Here is a 19,522-nt window from a genome sequence, read left to right as displayed (position 1 = left end):
TCTTCTATAATGTAATGTTCCGCCGATAAGAATTAGCCCTCCCCCAGATTGATCTCAACGGCCATCTTCTGCTGGAAAGATCACTCATGCATCCAGTTTGTCATCAACCTTTGTCCACACATGAAAGAGATGGAAATCAGTTTCCCTTATCTAAACGCATGAATGAACGAATGAAAAAGAAATGAAACAAAGAAAGAAATGGAACTAAATATTTTCACAACGACTGTAATTGCAACTGTAGTCAAAGACAAGTGTTTCTTTGGTAGGCTATTTCTTTGACCTTGGTGCCAATACTACATATAGTTGGTGAAAGACCAAATATCACAAAGTTCTAAAATTCACAACAGGATTATCTACACATCTTAAACTACAATGCTTAACGTTTAGAATAACTAATACATATATCATAACAGGATGCTCTGCTTGAGAACCTGTAAATCCTGTCTGAGACAGTAATCCACATGATCTCCTTTGTCCAGGACAGTTTCTTGTTGAAGCCTAGATGTTAAATATACCTACGACATATGAGCAGCAGATTCAGATCAGGCTCATTTAGCAATCACAACAATGAACAGTGAACTTCATGCACGGCCATAGACACCCACTTTTGTAACATTATTCTTCAAAAGTGACAATACTTAGAATGTCCTCAGAGATAACTGCATTATTGATGGTGTAACTTGCCTACATTTTGTGATGCACCTAAGGTTATGCAAATGGTAAATGGTATTACATTACTTACACGTGGAGGTCCACGATGTTGAAAAATGTCCATTTCTTTCCAATGACTTTGGAACGAAAAGACATCTGGTTAGATAACACCTCATTCCAAAGTCATTTCTATTTCCAATGCTCCCTGCAAACTGTCAAGCTTGTGAAGTTCCCTACACTTTCAGCTCACATTAAACTCTTAACATCTCAGTGTGGTTATTCATGATAGTACCATAATGGTAATCAGGTTATAGTAATCATGTTCTAGAGGAATGTTTTCACCTAAACAGTCTCAAGGAACTGTTATTCGTGGTCTAGTGTAGCTGAATCATCTGAAGGTTCAAATCTCTTCACTTCCTACTTCAGCTGCTGTGATATAAACACACTGAAAACACATTTACGACCCCTGTATGACCCCGTCTTTGGAAATTACTGTGGCTTTTTTGATGCAAGTGATCAATAAAATAAAGTGGACATCTGACTGTGATTAGTGTTTCTGAAGATTGTACGAGTGTAAAAAGATTTTAAGTCAGCCATCCAATGCAGTCTTGACCAAAACGAATGCATGTCCAGAACACACATCTTTTATAGCATAATTTTCCACATTAGATCTCTTAAAGTGCTCATATTATGCTTTTTGTTTTTTTCCCTTTCCTTTATTGTATTATATATCTTTTTTGTGCACGTTATAGGTTTACAAAGTGAAAAAAGCCCAAAGTCCACCCCAAAGGGACTTACCATCTCCAACAGAAAACACTGTTCACAAACTGCTCCAAACAGCTCTATTGTAGTCCAGCCTTTACTTCCGTGACGAACGTGCGTCACTTTGTAACACACGTTATAATGCTCGCCTAGCTGCTAGCGTGGCACGCCCTCATACTCTGCAACTGACTAGCTAGCAGTGCTTACCTAGGTACTGCGCATGTGCGACTCCGAACAAAGATCGACTCTTTTGGGCAATCTCATTTTCTGCAATCACACCAATCCAAAGTGGGGTTTGTGAACAGAGGAGTGAGACAAGTATGAGAAAATATGAAGGGATTCAGGCAGTGAGTGTGTTGGGTTACTCTGTGACCCTTCTGCACTTCAGCCTCGGGGCAGGAAACCCCCACACTGTTAGTGTTACACCTGACAGACATCAGTGAAGCTTAGATGATCTCTTCAATCTGTCCACTCTTAGTCCTGTACCATCTGCTTTGTGAATTCTGAAACACATCAAAAAATACCTGCACACTGAAAGAAACGATTGCGACTTCTCACAGATTAATAAAGGAAATGAAAATCACTTTATTATCACATATTTAGCTTCCAGCTAAATAAACAGTATACAAATGTAATCACAGAGAATGGAAATAGACAGTACCACAGGCTGCTAAAAAGGCCAAAGAACTGACATCCCGTCATCATTTAACTTTTAAATAAAAACAATAAAAAAGAACACTTCATAGTTTAACGATACAATTCCCTGGTGGGAGAAAGTGTTCTTGAGGGACATTTTTAATTATCTCGTTAGAATACCATAATAATTATGTCATTACAATAGCAGATCCAAACTATAAATCACCATAAATGTGCTAACAGTGAATACAATCAACAACAAAAATGGTAAAGTCAAAACGTGATCACAGCGTTACCCGTCTTTTGTTCAGAGTTTTAAACTCTTATAAACGCAATAGGTTTAAAACTGTTGAAACTATATACATCTAAAAAGAACTTAAAGCCTTAATGCAAATAAAACTTAAAATTATCTTTGTTTGTTTTTTGGTATAACTGTCATATTTCAATACCAGATGGTTAACAGGAGATCCGACCTCTGTTGATTCAGGTGTAATAAAAATATGATCTCACTTCTCGTAGGATGAGTGGCTCATTATTTACTTTTATCCAAATTATTCGTTATTTTAAGGGATTTGATGTTTGAAGTTATTATTTGTATCAAGTAGGAAAAATAAAACTAATATATATGGTGCAATTTAATTGAATTTAATGACAGCTAGGTTCTAAACGTGTAAAATATTATTTTTTGGGGTGTTTTTTAGGGTCAGGTAAAGTGCAGTCAGTTTTACTGTGCCGCTGCAGCGGATTCAGTGTCCTCGTCTGTTATGTGTAAGACGTCCTGAAACATTGCGAGAACACGGCCAAAGTGAGAGCCTTCCCAGAACACCTTGCCACATCTGGTGCAGACATAGAAGAGCGGTATCCTCTGCAGGAGGGCAGGAGGCACGGTGTGGAGCTGTACGGGTGCCCCCCCAGGAAAGGTCAGGGTGTCGGGGTCCAGCCCTGAAAGGGGGGCCCATTGACACTGAACATACCTGGGAATTTCAGGGGTCACACTGGGGGGCAGAATGTCACCAAGCTTCTCTTCTTCCTGTTGTTGCGTGTAGTTAGTGTTGTCCTGGTGCTGCAGAAATCCTACAAACAAAATACCAACATTTGATGACTTTATTCTTGAAAGTCAAAAATAAGTGAGGTTAGCCGTAGAAAGTTCAAACACTAAACAGAAGCGAAGACGTGAGAAGTAATGGCATGTAGATACATCCTTATATACATTCTACTCAGTATCATAAGGAGTTCACTAAAAGTGAACCCTCTTCCATGATGCTGTGTGGTTTGACTGACCTTTCTGTTTAAGCATCCTGACCATGTCCTTTCTGGGCACCGCCGCATACTGATCACTGTTACACGCCTGGACAAACAGATTAAAAAACAGTCCTTAACTGCGGGGTAAGAAGAAGTGTTTTCAAGAGCTTTCACTCATCAACAATGCCTTGAAGAGAAAAATATAAGGAAGAGGAATAAGAGGAAATATGTTACACATATTGAAGCCTACTGAGATATAAATTAATCTGATCACTTCACAGTAAGTGGCAGCTCCCATGTGCACATAAAACCCAGCATATAACACAGGATACTGAACACAAGTTAAGTAACCTATATTTGCATCCTGTCAATGGCAAATTACCTGGTTCTTCTAAGTGTTCATACAAAGCCAGCATTTGAAGCTACATATACTGTAAAGGCTGGGGTATGCTTGAAACAAACTAGTTGTATGAGGCCTGAAGGCAAAAGTGTGTATAGCTGTTCCAAACAGCTGCACCCTGAAGGCAAGGTGAAAATCCTGCTGTCACAGAGAGGCGGGAGTTGTGATAAAATCGCACAGACAATCTTTCCTCGAAGGCATTTATTGTGTTGCAACTTGTTTGTATATAGGAAAAGTGACAGAATTGGATGTGTGGGAAAAAAAGAAAGAAATTTAAACCCTGCCTACTGTCTCATTTCTGCACACCTCAAACCTTGGGCGTGCTTGGTTTTAGAAAATTACAATTTCTTACGCTGTTTGACAAAACATACTGAGCACTCTAACCTACTGGAGTATGTGGCGGCCTTTACCCCTAAGTCACAATGTGTGTGAAGCTGTAGGTATAATTTAGTAACAGAGACCTTTGAAAAAGATAAGCAGACAGACACCCAGCTGCTGTTGTGCAGTTAAATTCTGCATTTTATATGCTACTACTGCCTACATGAGAAAGAGGAAAGTTATTTATCAAGCGATTTGCGACAATTCCTGTTGAGTGCCGTTATCAGCCTTACGAGCACATGCGTGCCCAGTGTACATGAATGGTCTGTGCTATGCGTTTTCAGGCATGTTAGTATGGATGGAGATTAGTTCTGAAACAGTGCTAAAATGCTCGTGAAAACAGAAATAATTTTCGTTTTAAAATTTTGATTTAAAAATGGAAACGTAGTAGTGTTGATGTAGCCTTAGTATTTGCTTTGGTGTGAAAGGGGCTAAGTGTTACAGAAAGATCAAATCAGTGTGTGAGTGGGTGTCAAGACAGCATTCACGCCTCAGTAATGTTCACATGTCCATGCTGTCCTGGCTCTCCGTGGTAAAGGTCTCCCTGGTGGGACATTAGTGACCTCTTGTTTGCCGGCCCCTAACGTGCACACACACACTTGTCTGTAAGCCGCACTAACAGCATGTCAGTGCTAAAAGCCTTGTCAACACACCTGAGCTCCACCCAGCAAACAGCATTCCACTTAGAGGTGGGCTATAAATCAAACCACACTCACAGACCTCACAAAGCAAGATCCTGGACCGGCTCACTTAAAGCCAGTTTGTCTCTCTTTATCCAGGAAAAGTTTAATGAAGACGGCAAATCAGGAGCATACCCCCACACAACGTAACAGTATGTCCTCTCCTCTGTGTGAACATGCAGAGCGGTGTTTGTCTCTGTGGTAACTGAGGTCGGGACAGGAGAAAGCGGCTAGACAGTGGAGGTGTGGGAGAGCAGAGGTGTCATCTCCTGTCTTGTCTGTGGGAATGAAGCTCATCTCTCCCTCAGTACACTCTGTATTCTCCTCTTTGTATTCTGTCTTACAGACACACATGCATGCACGCAAACACACACACACACTCAAATTGACCACACAGACGAAAAAACACAATTCGCACAGGGTACACTCCAGTGTGCATAAACCACATGCATTCAATTGCTCACAGTGCACACACATGGCTCACACATACAAGTGTGGCGTCAGCCAGGGAAACAGACCCAGCTATTTGCTCAGTTTAAAGTTTCCCAGAGTAGAGCAAGCCAGAACCTGCTCTGAACTCTCAAGGCTAAGCCACAGACAGGCACACACGCAACCTGGATGGAAGTAATTTTATCTTTAATTTATTAAAAACTCAGCCCGTTACAAATGCAAAGTCCCTGCAGATGTTTATAAGACAAGTAAATAGAGTAAAGAACTTAGGAAGTGAAATTACGTACATTTAGAAAATACATAACGACAAAGGTCAGAGTGATATTAACAGATATGCAGATAAAACATATTTGTGAGCAGTCAGTGAGTTCTCATGGAAATGGACATGACTGAACCAGCTTGGTCAAAGTGGTGAGGTCTTGTGGTGCCATATATTTTAATGAACACAGATGGTAGCTCTGAGCCTTTATTTAAGATTTGAAGCCGGGTTGGACTGGCTAATTTCACCAACATTTTTTTCCTGTTTTTGGCTTGCTGCAGGACACGAGACTTGATTTTTCCACAGCAGACTAATGGAGGTTTCAGACACGCAGTTGTCACAGAGAGGGGTGCCTTCTCTGCAGCTCCTGCATGTCTAGCGACACAGAAAGCATTAGACTGACAGTGCTGTCAAACCAATTATAGTTGGGCATGTTTGCACAGGAAAAAAAATCATGCTTGTGATCATCAAGAAGGACTACATGTGGCTTTAGTCACTGCAGTCTGTGCAGGTTGGTCGGCTGGACTTTTGGAAGATTTTATAGAACTGATGCATGCAACCGGTCCATACTACACTCTTTCAGGAGCATGTCTTCTCTACTCACAAGCTTCTCCGTATGGCTTAATGTACCAACAAAATTGCAGTGAGAAAATGTATCATATATATTTCTTAATACTGGCTTTAAGTCAGTGTTCTCACCGGGCTTATTCTTGCAAGTTAAAACGAGAATACGGTAAATCTTAAAAGTGGCGCTTCCATCCTAAATATGCTTTTCAAAAAAGTTTGACTCGGGTACATTCACAAAAAGACCCTAGGTTGCATTTTGGCGAGAGTTACGCTTTAAGGCCAAAGAAGGGCCTTCAAAAATGAAATCAGCCAACATAAATAAAACAGTTTTTCTTATTTTTATTGAACTCTGTAAAGTTTAAGGCAGTTACTACATTGCTGCATTTTCTTACTCCGTCTGTCTTTTGTTCTGTCTGTGTTTTTCAGGGAATGTCCTGCATTCTCACACTCCGTGTGGCCGCGCCAGAGAAAGAATGCTCCTTGCCGTGACAACAAAGGCTATCTAAAGTGTGATACTGTGTTTCAAAGGATGGGAGGTGGTGGAAAAAAAAGAGGAGAAAGGGGGATAGTGGAGAGGAGGTAGGAAAGAGAGGGAGGGAGGGGGGGTGGGAGATTTTCCTCTAACGTTCTCAAACACGCACATACCCTGCACTGGCTCTGTAGGCAGCTCCCATGGGAAAATCCTAGACCAATCTTAAAAGGCGGTGCTTTTGGGGCCGATTCATGTCACATGGCCAGGGCAGCCAATTGGGGAGTTGTGATTTGATTCAAATTGTGGTAAGTCAGGTAAGGGGAACGTGGGAACTGGAGGGAAGAGCGAGAGGGGAGAAAGAATTGCACCATCGTTTCCCTGTTTCAATGTGAATTTCATGTCCAAGTTAAGGTAAAAAATACCTAATTCCAATGTCCATGGTTGATGTGGTATAAAACATGTACACAGAATATAACAAAAAGGACACTTTTTTTCTAGAAACTACACTTCCAAGGATGGAAAAATAAAACATTGTTTACTCCCATCATTCCATGTCTGGGACATTGGGCCATATTTGGTTCTCTGTCATTCTGTTAGGCAGATATAAAATTTTGTAGCCGCTGTGAAATTATGTAGGTCCATTGTAAGTGGGATGGCACGCTAAACTGGAAAAAACAGCCTCATACTAATGTAAAACGATGAGTAAGGAGAAGCTAACTGGCCAAAAGCATTGACCTTTTTTCTGCTTTCCCACACAGTTCCAGGTCATACTAGGTGATTTGGATACCTTCCAACAGCGATCAACAATCTCACACAACGATTTTTACTGACAGATGCAAAAGTGACCTGTTTTCATTTTCTTTGGCTGGGCAGAAGGAGGGAGAGCGTGTGGAAAGAGTGGAAACATCTTGCTCTATTTAGCACTCTCTTACTGAAAAGCTGACATCATTTCAGTGTTAATCATTAAATCAAGTTATCTTTGAGTGGAGAGTAAAGCCTGAATACCAGTCGTCAGTCTGCAATGGAATACCGGTGGACAAAGAGGGGAGAGCGAGTCACAAACTGTTAACAGTTATGTTACAGGTAGACATAAATATGTTGATTTTAAAAAGACAGAGATACTCTTGGGTTTCGGTAGCTGCAACATCCTACTATGAGTTTTAACTATGTCTAATATTTTGTGCCCTAATGTTTTTTTAGCCCTAATGGCAAAACAATGTTTTTTTTTTATTACTTACACTTGCTGCAAGACATCATTAGATTTTGAAGTTAGTTAGACAATTGCAACCACTCTTCTCATGTTGAAAAAAACTAAATGATGAAATGAGGTTGCATGGGTAAATGATTTAGTAAATTCCAAAGGGCTGTATGGCCATATTCATCTGAATTTACTCAAAACTTGGGTTACTTAAAAGTGAAATAATAAAGTGCACTATTTGTAATGAACAGAGAGACGATACCACAAAAAAAATAGAAAATACGCATTAAATCAACAATACAATATGATTAACACCGATTTAAAGAAAGAACCAAGCATGTCTGGTGCGAGTTAAAAACCTTCTTATAACTCTCCTATCATTTGGCCACAATCCTTGTACTGCATTTTTGAAATTTTTAAAGTCCGGGTAAATCATTCTATATGTTGTAAACCTGTAAAAAGACTGTAAACTGTGTAGTACTGAATTGTGGAGTTTATAGGCGGCCTAAAAAAACATGGTGCAACGATGCACTGGAGTCATCCTTAACATAAGCCATACTCTGTAAAAACGACATTACTACTAACGTTAAAGCACATATCATCCATGTCGTTCACTCCCCGTGCGCCTCCAACGTCTCAGAGTAGGGAATACAGCTTATTTGTTCACAATTTGGAAACCTAATTTTTTATATACAGTATATTATATATTTGGCTTGGTGGTTAATAACACATTTTCAGACTCAGAACATATACAGTATATATATATATATACACTGTAGCTTAACACCTAGAGTAGGGGGTCACTTTTCTGTTGCAGCAAGTGCGTGAGGAAAATACTTGGTGACCTACTAAATGTACTTTCCCACAGTATCCTGAGGGTATCTGGCCAGTGTCTCATTCCGACAGTCTGAGGTAATTACCAGCTCTGTTAACTAACCATTACCACCAGACAGCAACCTGAACTTGGACCACAGCAGAGCCTGTCTGGGCTTGACATCACACACACCTTCCTCTGACTCACTTCACTCACACACATGTACATACATACACACTCGCACATACATCGCAGGCATGCAGAAGATAAAAAACTCACACGCAACTCTCTCACACATGCGCACACCCTTCCCTGACTCACATTGCAACCACTCATTTCACCTGCAAGTCACATTATTTCCTTCACGACTTTCCCAGGAATGCATCCAGTTGTGTTAAATAGAATGAGAGCGAAAGTCTGCTGTTCATTTCATTTTGTGCATACATACTGCGTATGTAAACAATATGAAAAAATTGGCATGCATTAGGGATGATACTAACAGTGAACTTGTTTCCAAAGCACCCAAGACAGATGTGCTATGGTTTCTATGTCAAGTTGCTTTATTATTTCAACACTGCTTAATTGCTCCTTGTGTTCTACTCAGTCAATTCTCTAAAGGGTCGAGACGGTGTGACCCCATCCGCCAATGCCCATTTTTGTTGGCAAATATGTCCAGTAATACATCTTAGCTTACAGAGAAATTTCTTTAGTTTTGTATTTATTTGACAGCTAAAAAACCCAACATGTAATATATTGTAGTTACTACATTAGGTTATGAATATATTATACTGAGAGTTTCATTCTTACCATACCATCAAAATGATATATTAGGAGTTGTCATCAGTAGCAACACAAGATGAGGCACAACCATGAATTCATGCCTCTGCCCTTAAAAATATGTAGAAAAACTCTAGTTAAACATTGTCCATTTAGTCCCACTCCCTCAGTCTGTTTAAATCTTGCTCAATCCCTTTTTGTTTCTTTCCCTTGTCAAATCTGTTTTCCACTTTTGACCATTTTCTTACCCTCCACTTGGCCTCAACATTTCTGCTTTTTCTTCCCTCTCTTAGTCCCTCTTTATTGGAGCTCACTAAAAGGGGTAATGAAGAAGATAATAGTCTAGAGTCTAGCAGATAACAGTCTAGCCGTCACACAAATAGCACTAATGCTTCCCCTTGGCTTGGCACAGTCAGTTCATTCTGTTTTTTACCCACTCAACCTTCAACCTCAACCTCTATCTCTTCCTCTCTCCAACTGAACCTATGTCTTGTCTCTTGTTCTATGTCTTGCTTGAAACTCCATCTACCCCCTTCCAGTGCCCCCTTCAATCTCACTCTCTTCTTCTCTCTAGTTGTCTCTCACCTCTAACCTCTTTCTTTCTCTCCATCTCCAAGCACTCTTTTTTTCCTCTCTTCAGACGCCAGATAGCTGGGGCCGGTCTAAGCCAAACAGCTGAGGAAAACAACGTACTGAAAAGGTCCGTAGACTATTCTGCTCACTGGGCAGTGGGTTTTGAAGAGGGACAACAACAGCTCATCTCAAAAACATAAAAAGTTGGATTAAACGGCCAGCCAACCTCTATTTATGTGTTGCGTTTTTTGTATTATGGGATAAAATTAAAACTGCCAGACTACAGACTAAACATTCTAAATTGGCGAGGCAATGCGATAGGTGGCACATGACATTCAACACTTGCCTACTGTGCTTTTCATTTGTAGTAGTTAAATACCATGTCAGTGTTGGGTTGGGTCACAAGGGGAAATTGCTCTGTGCTTCAGACGGAGCAGATCGGCTGAAGGTGAAACAATTAGTCAAAAAAGTGATACAACAGAAAAAGAATCTGCAACTATGTTCACTCCATTTGTCTAGACAGAAATAGACTATTTTCTTTTTAAGCAACTGAATGGGTAGACGTTTTTTTTTTAGAAAGCAGAGAACTTTTCATCACTTATTCAATAAATCGCCGTTTTTGTCAACATCGCTAAGGGTTCAAATCCTAACAACACATGCTGTAGTAGATAGTAATTTAGCTTGGAATATGGACAGTAAATGCCAGAATAGTAGAACGGCAATCGAAACAAACATTTCGACTTTGGCTCAATATTAATTGTGACAGCAAGTGTTGCAACTGTAAAAAGAAGCTCCACTTAAGCACACTCCTTGAGAATTCATACATTATTTTTAGTGTAGATTTATACATGAAACAAAACAGTACTCTGAATTGTTGTCACAACCTATTGAAGAAAGTTAAACTGAGAGAAAACTCCACATGCTCAACTGCATAAGGTTGGAAAACCCTGGGATCCTTCACTGCCTGTTTTTATTTGGAAAACCCGATTGTTGAGGAGACAGATGGTGGGTTTTGTGGTGCTGTTATTTGTGCGATAAAGACAACTGGTTCTCTCAAATATAAAGCATTCATGCAACTGTCAGTTAACATTTGTCTCTTTAAGACAGACATTGTACTCCAAATGTCCCCCCCCCCGTTTGCCTATGCAGTGTGACGTTTACACGTGCTTACACACTAAAATTCTCTAAAAATGCTTTCACTGCTTTTCACTAAACGTGCCTTCACTGCACCCATTCTACCTGATATTGTTACGACATCCACAGCTCTCCTCGACATGCGCTAACAGTTCTCAAACTGTCACTACACCCACACGCACATCAAACTGAAATTCCACCCACTCAACCTGAATCCATCAACCTAAACTACATTTGCACATGCACATACACACCCCCCGACATACACACCCCCCGACATGGGAGAGCCACCGGCAGATTCCTTGCTCAACGTTTATAGCTGCTGGTGCATATTTCACCCTCCAGCCCCCCTCTTTACCACTTCTCTCCCTTTTCCTTTTTTTCTCATCTCTTCTTGATGTAAAGGCACGCAGGCACACAGGGAATGTTATTGTAATACAGATTGGTTCATTCAGGACTGTAAATATTGAGAGTGGTGTCGGTGGTGGCTGGTCTGGTCGGTTCACTCCTGAAGAGCTTTGAGGGAACGGAGAGGAAACAACTCTCTCACATGGCTTTTTGACAGACAAGGTGTCAGTGTCAGGGTAGAGTACCAGCAAGTCTTTTTACATACAGGTTGGCCTTCTAACTGGCAAATTCTGTGGCTTGAGGCATACACTGCTGGCCAGATTCACACAGGTGTGGGCTATTTTATTTTTTGATGTCACACCCAAGCAGGATCCCAATGATACAACTATGGTTTCTCATTTTGTTGCAATCTGAGGAGTAAGTGGGCAGAGTTTATCCTTTTGCGTGGGCACATGTGAACACATGCCTGTATGCAAACACCCCATGTCTGTATAAACAGAACTGTGCGTCCACTGTCCGTGTCACTTTTTGGACAATATCCAATCGCAATTATATATTCCATCAGCCTTAGTTGTAGTAAACTGTGGTTTGGACTAAACCAAAAGTGGGGGAGTTTGACATATTTACAATTAACAGTTAGAAAGGTCAAGGAAGCCATCCACATGCAAAGCCAAAGACCATCCTTGACCAGCAGTTACGATCTCCCCTCCTTATATGACCACCTGTTATCCCGTGACTAAGGCTACATCCACACTAATATGTTTCAAAAACAATCTCCGTCCACACGAGCGTTTTAGCACCATTAGTTGAGCAAAATAACTAAAGAGGTCACTAAGAATGAGTAATAGTTCCAAATATACAACTAACACCCCCCCACAAACCCACCACCATAAATTTAGATCAATACCTCAGCTGAAGAAAACATCCAACTGTGCCCATGAAAAAAGCTTGTGTTTATCACACAAAAAAAGGATAGCGGTGTTAGATTAGGGTTGGGTCCCGAATCGTGGTGCCAATATGACACCAGTATATAGCAACACAGATTTCCGTGCCACTTAAATGCCTGCGCTGCTGTCTGGTGTTCTGAAATGGATGTTAAAGGCAAAAGAAGTGTGGTTCTTCTTTTTGTTGTTCAACAGCCATTGAATGATGAAATAAGTTATTGCTACTACATTTTAAATAAATTATTTAATATGACCATATGGCCTTAGCAATACACAAATCGTTCTTTAATGTCGCCGACTGCCGTTATATATATTATATATATTTATAGATTCAGGGACCGGCACCATTTTAAAAGTATCGTTTTAGCACCGGTATGATGTGATTTTACAGGGACCACAAATGACTGACTGGTCCACAACACAATGGAGACAGATGCTGAGAAAGATAGTAACATCATTACTGCTTCAAACAACTGCTGAGCTTGTGGACCTACACAGACGCTTCATCCACACACATTCATGTCTGTGTCAGAGTCATCAGAGATAATTTCAGGACACATACACACACACACGCACGCACGCACGCTATGGGAGGGTGAGATAAGGCAAATAAAAGAGGAAAAGGGCTTGGGGTTAAGTGGCAATAATGATGCAGAATCAGCGTGTGTGTGTGTGTGTGTTTGAACTCACATCAAAGTGTCTCTGGGAACCTTGTTCATGTCAACAGGAGACAGGGCAGAGGAACCCAGCATTAAACGCAAAGAGGTAGAAGGGGAAGGTAAAAAAAAAAAGAAAAGAAGAGGGGGTGTGGGGGTAAAAAGGAAACAGTACACGATGGTGAACAAAGGCTAAAGGGAAAGAGAGGACTGAGGTGGAGGAGGGTAAGAGAGGGTTAAGGAGAAGTGGGTCGGAGGTGAGAGGTTGGAGTATTAGGGCAGAGGAGGGGAGGGGACTCGCGGTAAAGGGGTTCACCTCTAGTGTGAATGCAATGAGGTAAAACCAATAGAAAGGAGGATGGAGAGAGTTCCTGTGTCATACACCCTCTTTAATTCCACCCTTCCTTCCCTCCCTCCCTCCTCCGCTGCTCCCTCTCTGCGACCGGCCCCAGCAAATTCCCTAGGGCCAGGGGCAGTCCCCTTTCAGTCTCCAGTGACACAGTAATTAGAAGTGTGGGAACTGAATCCGTCCCTCTTTCTAAGCCCCGCACTCCCACCCTCCCCCTCCCTCCCTCCTTTCGTTGGCCCTCGTCCCCCCTTACCAGGTCCCGGCTACTACCCTTCCCCTCCACTTCCTTTGCCACCTCTCTTTTTGCACCCCACCTCAGCTCTCAATCTCAGGAAGTAGCATCTACCCTCATAAAGAAGTCTCACATGAGGTTAGAAAGACATATTTTGACATCTGAGGCTGATATTGACCTCATAATAAAAACAAAGTATCTGCAAGTCTGCATCATCTACATCTAATGTGATGGATGCCTTCAAATACATAAAATGTGTTTTTAATTGACTATTTCAAGGACATTGAAGATGTGAATATCATCTACTAGCATATTCAATTAAAAATTGTATACCTAATGAGAACCCATATTGGCTTAATCCTCATGGGCCACCTGTGATGGTCATGGGAGCTACATATCACACACACTCACACACACACACACACACACACACACACAACCCCATACCCTTCATTCACCCCCCCAATCCACCCTACCTCACCCCCGCCTTCTCTAGAGCCACAGAGTTCCCTATCTCTTCGAACAGAGCAACGCTGTCTCTCCCGCTCTCTGTCAAGCCCACCACCACCCCAACCCCCATTCACTATCTCCGCGGCGATAACCATGGGAACAGCAGCACTGTGGGAACGGGCCACCAGTTGACCAAAATAGACAGCAGGAAAATGGAGGGAAAGAAAGAAAGAAAGGGCTCCCTGCATCCAAGGAGGCATGTGTGTGTCTGTGTGTGTGTGTGTGTGTAGGAGGTCCATGGGATCATCCAGACAGACAGGTACTCAGGCACTCCAGTCACCTCTGGTTTCCACCGGCAACAAAGGGGACGTTAGGTGGCTTGAGTTGCTACATTAATTAATTCATGGTTATGTGGCTTTGGTTTGAGTTGGTGGGACATACCAAGAGCTTTCCTTCTCACACACACTTTACACGGTCCTACAGTTACTAGATAGCAGTGTCCCATGCAAAAAGGCTAAACCCTTAACCACAAACACTCACACCCTAACAGCACACTAATACTACACTATCACACACCCAGTCACACCCGCAACCACACACCTCTAAAAGCACACGTGAAAACTCAAGCATTAAGTCTAAAAGTTTACATAAGGAATGAGATGAATGGAATGACTGGCATTCAAACATTTTAAATAGTGGTGCGTATATAAAAAATACCAAAGATGCTCTTTTCAATAATAATAATACATCTTGACTGTGACATGTCAGAATATTCAGTGTTTCCTCTGGGATTGTTTTTCCAGCAGTAGTGCTAAAGTGCTTGAGTTTTATTTTGCGCCGTCTGAAGAAATTTAGCACGTTCGCTGACACAAGGAGGACTTTAAGACACTTATTTGTACAGTCGTAGATGTTGAATTATGTTGAATAAAATGCTTCAAGACTTCTTGCCTCTTTCCTCTCCCTCCTGTCACCTCTCTCTCCATACTTTCCTGTCTCACCTGTACTAGCTGTCATCCTGTCTAATAATGGAATACATGAAGTAAAGTAGGCTACTTGATTAAGCAACCTACAAGAATAAAATCAAATAACTACTGACAGGCATTTTCAGATTTCACATACAGGAGACAAAATATGCGTCTCCCTTTATCCAACTAAGCCCATCTTCATCATTACCATCATCAGCCTCTCTTTTCCTTACCAAAAAGTTTACCAAACTCATCTGACAAATCAAAAATATATCATTAGAATAACAAGCACAGAGATTTACAGGGAACAGTTTGGTTGAAAACTATTTGAATTTCTGTTAGCTGTTTAATGAGCATGTGCTGAAAAGGAAATAGGTTAAGATTATTGATGTCCCTAATATTAAGTAATTTCGAACATTATTAGGTTTTGTCACATTACAAACAAGCTTAGTTAAGCTAATCAAATCATAACAGAAAACATATTGCCTCGTAAAAACTCACACCATCTAAGCATAGGCCTAATGTTACATTCATTAATAAACCGTAATTTGATCCGAAATTTGCTACTGACGATTCTACCTCGGGGGGCCCCCAACATGCGTCATGTTCAGCGTCGTCTCTACGTCTTAGCTGAACTTCGTTGTAATAGGTAGGCAGTAAGATCGGCAGCAGAGCCTTCATTGCGGCCAACTGCTCTTTCAAACGGCAATAACCATTAACAGACTGCTAAACGGTGGCAATGTCTAGGGGTGTTCGATTTATAATCCTCGCCCATCCCTATCCCGAGTCTATGGTTACATAAAGTAGAGATAGCGAGTTGATTGCGTTTGGGGCGATTTTTATATAGCAGCGGCAGTAATTTAGCAGCGGCACTGCACATACAGGGGAAACAATGATATTATATTAGTTTTTCCCTTTTCTTTTAATCATGGTTGCTCTTCATCTTCATCATTATCTCATTTATATTTGCAATTGGTGCAGTCTTCATTTCCTTTTATTAAAAGGCACATGGCAACTTTGTTTTATTAATTAAGGTTATTAACATTATAATTTCATTATCTGACTTTGGATACTATAGGATTTTTTATTTTGTATGTACCAGAGCCTTACTGGGCCCTTAGTCATAGGAAAATATAATTGGATATCAGAGATGTGATTCCTGTGGAGGAAGGTCTGGCTAGTCCACACAGCATTCCGGGATGGGAGAAAAACATGCTCTGGTTTATTGGCATTTCTTTAAACCAATCACAATCATCACGGGCGGCGCTAAGCTCTGGGAAGAGCAACGGTGCCGCTGCAAAACAGCCTCTGGAAGGAACTTGTTTTGATGGAACGTGTACTTTCAAAAGTTGTTTTAGTCGTGCAACAGAAAACTCAGATTGGACAGATAGTCTAGCTAGCTGTCTGGATTTACCCTGCAGAGATCTGAGGAGCAGTTAACCACAGCCCTCAGAAATTGTCCAGAGTTTTAAAATTCCAACAAAAAGAAAGCGTAAGGTAACAGACATCCGGCCGAAAAGAGTGAAATCCGGCGGAATTTCCGGCGGCAAAGGGAGCAATCCAAGAAGTGAAACGTGGATAACGACTACTCCAATAATAACCTCACAACTTGAATACACACTTCTGTAGATATCAGGATAAAACAAAACTGGCATAGCTGAACTATGCATCAAAGCTGCTCATACTTATTGTTTGGTATGTTTTCATTGGTGCATAGGCAATGCTGCTGGTATCCAGAGAGTACAAACAAGAATACATGCATGCAAACACACTTCTCAGACATCATGGCATTAGTTAAAATGCTGGGCTGCAGTTCCTATGAGAAACATTAGACACTGGTTTTCCTTGGCCTGAAAGAGGAGGAGGAGGAAATAGGGAAAAGACGCAAGTTGTGCATCATCATTTTTTTTTTTTTTTTTTTTTTTTTTTACCTACTGCGGGCCTAATTTTCCATCCCATTTATATCCTGTGTCTCTCAGTAGTTTAGAAGTCCCAGACATGTAAGGTCTTCCGCTTTTATTTTATCTCCCATTTTCACTCACCCAAATTTACAGTATTTATCTACATTCAGTCTATCTCCTTCTTTCCCTCTGTTGCATTTTATATACCTCTTCTCTGAACTCTCTCTTTGCTCTTTTCCCTTCTGATTTCTATCAATCCATCTACCCTCTCTATCTATTTACACTGCCCCCCTTTGCTCTTTCAGGCCTTTCCCAGGCCAAGGAGCCTAGAGCCTTCTACCTCTTTGCTGCATGGGGGAGAGGGGTTTGTCTGCCTGACATTCTCTCATTCCCATCCTGCGAGGACTTTCACTTTAATCTGACTCTGTGAGTAAGTGAGGAGAAAGAGAGAACAAAACACATAAAATATGTGTGAGTGTGTGCCTGCAGCTCCCAAAGAAAACAGACTTCTCATCTCCTGATAGCATCACATCACGCAAACTGCAGGCTTTGGGAAGACCCACGGCAAGACTTAGTTTCAGAGCTGGCCTCACATTCCCGAGACTTACACATGCACATACAAGCAGTACAACATGACGAGAACGCAGGTCAGACATTCAAAGAATGTTCACAGAATGTACAGACCTACACCCAGAACATAAACTGTGAAAACACACAGTCGCAATGATGATGTACACAGTTTCACACATCAGAGACAAGTGAAGAAAACAGCGATATATCACAGGAGCATCAACTATGGAACGCAACACACACAGTGGTACAGAACAGTGGTTGAGTTCACAAACCACAGACTATGTGGGGGGGGGGTTACCATCTTTTATCTCTGTCTCCATGAGGTTTAAATTTAATTGTTGACACAACTCATTCTCGGAAAACACACACACACACACACACACACACACACACACACACACACACACACACACACACACACACACACACACACACACACACACACACACACACACGTATAAAAAATATACTCACAATGGATTGGATTATTGTTGTAAAGCTACATAGGTCAGAGGTTCCCAATCTTTCTGGGTTTCTATCCCATCATTTGCATTAACCACATTCACGTGACACTGAAGGTTTAAATCAGTTCTTGATTGATGCTAGAAGAAAAACCTACAAGGCCCTGGTTCCTCCGGGCCAGTCTGAGTTGCCTTTCAGAAAGTCTTGCAAGTCTTGCACAAGCACTATAAGATTCTACAGAAACTGGGAATCATGGAGCATCCACCTTTTACTCAGACTTCTGTCAGAGATTTTTTTTTTTTATCTTAGCAGTCTGAAACTCTATAAATATTAGACAGGAAGACACATACAATCACAGAATTTCAGTACCCCTACTCTTGTGTGACTCTAAGCGCAAACACAACAGACCACACACATTCGTCATGTTGAGAAGCAACAATCATGAGCTAAAAGGTAGCTAAAATTACGCAGTTAATAACCTAACATTATCAAAACACAGCAGGGAAGGATAACATGACTTGCTTCCGACTCCTTCATGCCATAGGGGATGTTTTTATTGTACCTGCCTCTGGCTAGGCATCTTTTCTTTTCAAATATTGTTTTTTATAACTGTCTACCAGAGTTTATACTGGTGTCCTAAACACATGAAAAACATTCCACAACATATCCAACGATAAACTTTTAGTTTTGCATTCTAGAGCTGGGTGCTATGAGGCAATTTGCCCATGTAATTAAACTACAAAAACTAAATCCTACAAACTTTAAATTTAATAGAACTAGTACAGTGCCCGTACAAAATGTGCCTGTTTGGAACGGGCTGCTTGCTTGGCCTATGGTATTGCTCCTTGTAGCATTCTCCAGAACCAAATTGTACCCCCCAATTACTTTCAGAAGGACCCCAAACCACTTAATATGGAACTCCACTGTATAGCCTACTACTGACTTACAGTGTACTTCTACATCAGAGGAAGACATTGTACTACTACATTTACCTGACAGAGAATGTTGCAGATTCAGAATTTAATCACACAATATCACAATTAAAATGTGGAGTAATCAGACATTTTCCTCATGGCAGTGCGCTACCCATCCGGCCTGTTATGAGAGCCAATCAGCAAAAAAGAAATTCCTCAACCGTTATTGTTTGGCCATTTAGTTTTATTCACAGTTTTTGAATATTCAATATCCAATGCTGTCCAACCCGCTCCAAAATCCAAACCCCAAGTTCATTGGGTACCCAGAAAACCAAGTGTGAAGTAGATTGGATTAACGGTTCATGAGATATTTCAGAGACAGACCACACACACACACAACACACACCACACACAACACACACACCACATACAACACACACACACACACACACACACACACACACACACACACACACACACACACACGAGAAAGACTGGCTCCATGTTAGCCTGTTAAGTTGTTTGCCTCCAGACAAACTGATGTAACCCTCATATTCTTGGCTTAAACCTACAATCAAGTTATTCTCTCTCCTGGAAGTCACAGCAATCAGCTCACAGTCCCAAAAAAAAAAAAACTTCAAATAGTGGGTAATAAAAAAATAATTGGGGTTCTGCCAAAAGGACCCATTTGTAATGTCACATGTGAGCAAGCATGGCTGCCTCCAAAGCTTGACT

The 19,522-nt window shown here is 41.1% G+C and overlaps 1 protein-coding gene across 3 annotated transcripts in view; it reads right to left on the bottom strand.

Annotated features, from left to right (window-relative positions):
- Positions 1–1,967: 1,967 nt before the first annotated feature.
- The window catches only part of exd3 (exonuclease 3'-5' domain containing 3), a 42,605-nt gene continuing 25,050 nt past the window's right edge, over positions 1,968–19,522 (bottom strand). For 2 of the 3 annotated variants that reach the window (XM_031278043.2, XM_035996930.1), the window contains exons 20-21: positions 3,331–3,397; positions 1,968–3,123 (exon numbers count right to left, since the gene is read on the bottom strand). In XM_031278043.2, coding sequence (XP_031133903.1) covers positions 2,774–3,123; positions 3,331–3,397 — 417 coding nt within the window. In that variant the 3' untranslated portion in view covers positions 1,968–2,773. The remainder of the gene's footprint in view (positions 3,124–3,330; positions 3,398–19,522) is intronic. The other variant, XM_035996895.1, reaches the window with a different exon arrangement.

The sequence above is a fragment of the Sander lucioperca genome, chromosome 1, assembly GCF_008315115.2.
Source record: "Sander lucioperca isolate FBNREF2018 chromosome 1, SLUC_FBN_1.2, whole genome shotgun sequence".
Lineage (NCBI taxonomy): Eukaryota > Metazoa > Chordata > Actinopteri > Perciformes > Percidae > Sander > Sander lucioperca.
The sequence above is the reverse complement of the archived record's forward strand: the minus strand, read 5'-3'. Positions and strand labels throughout refer to the sequence as shown.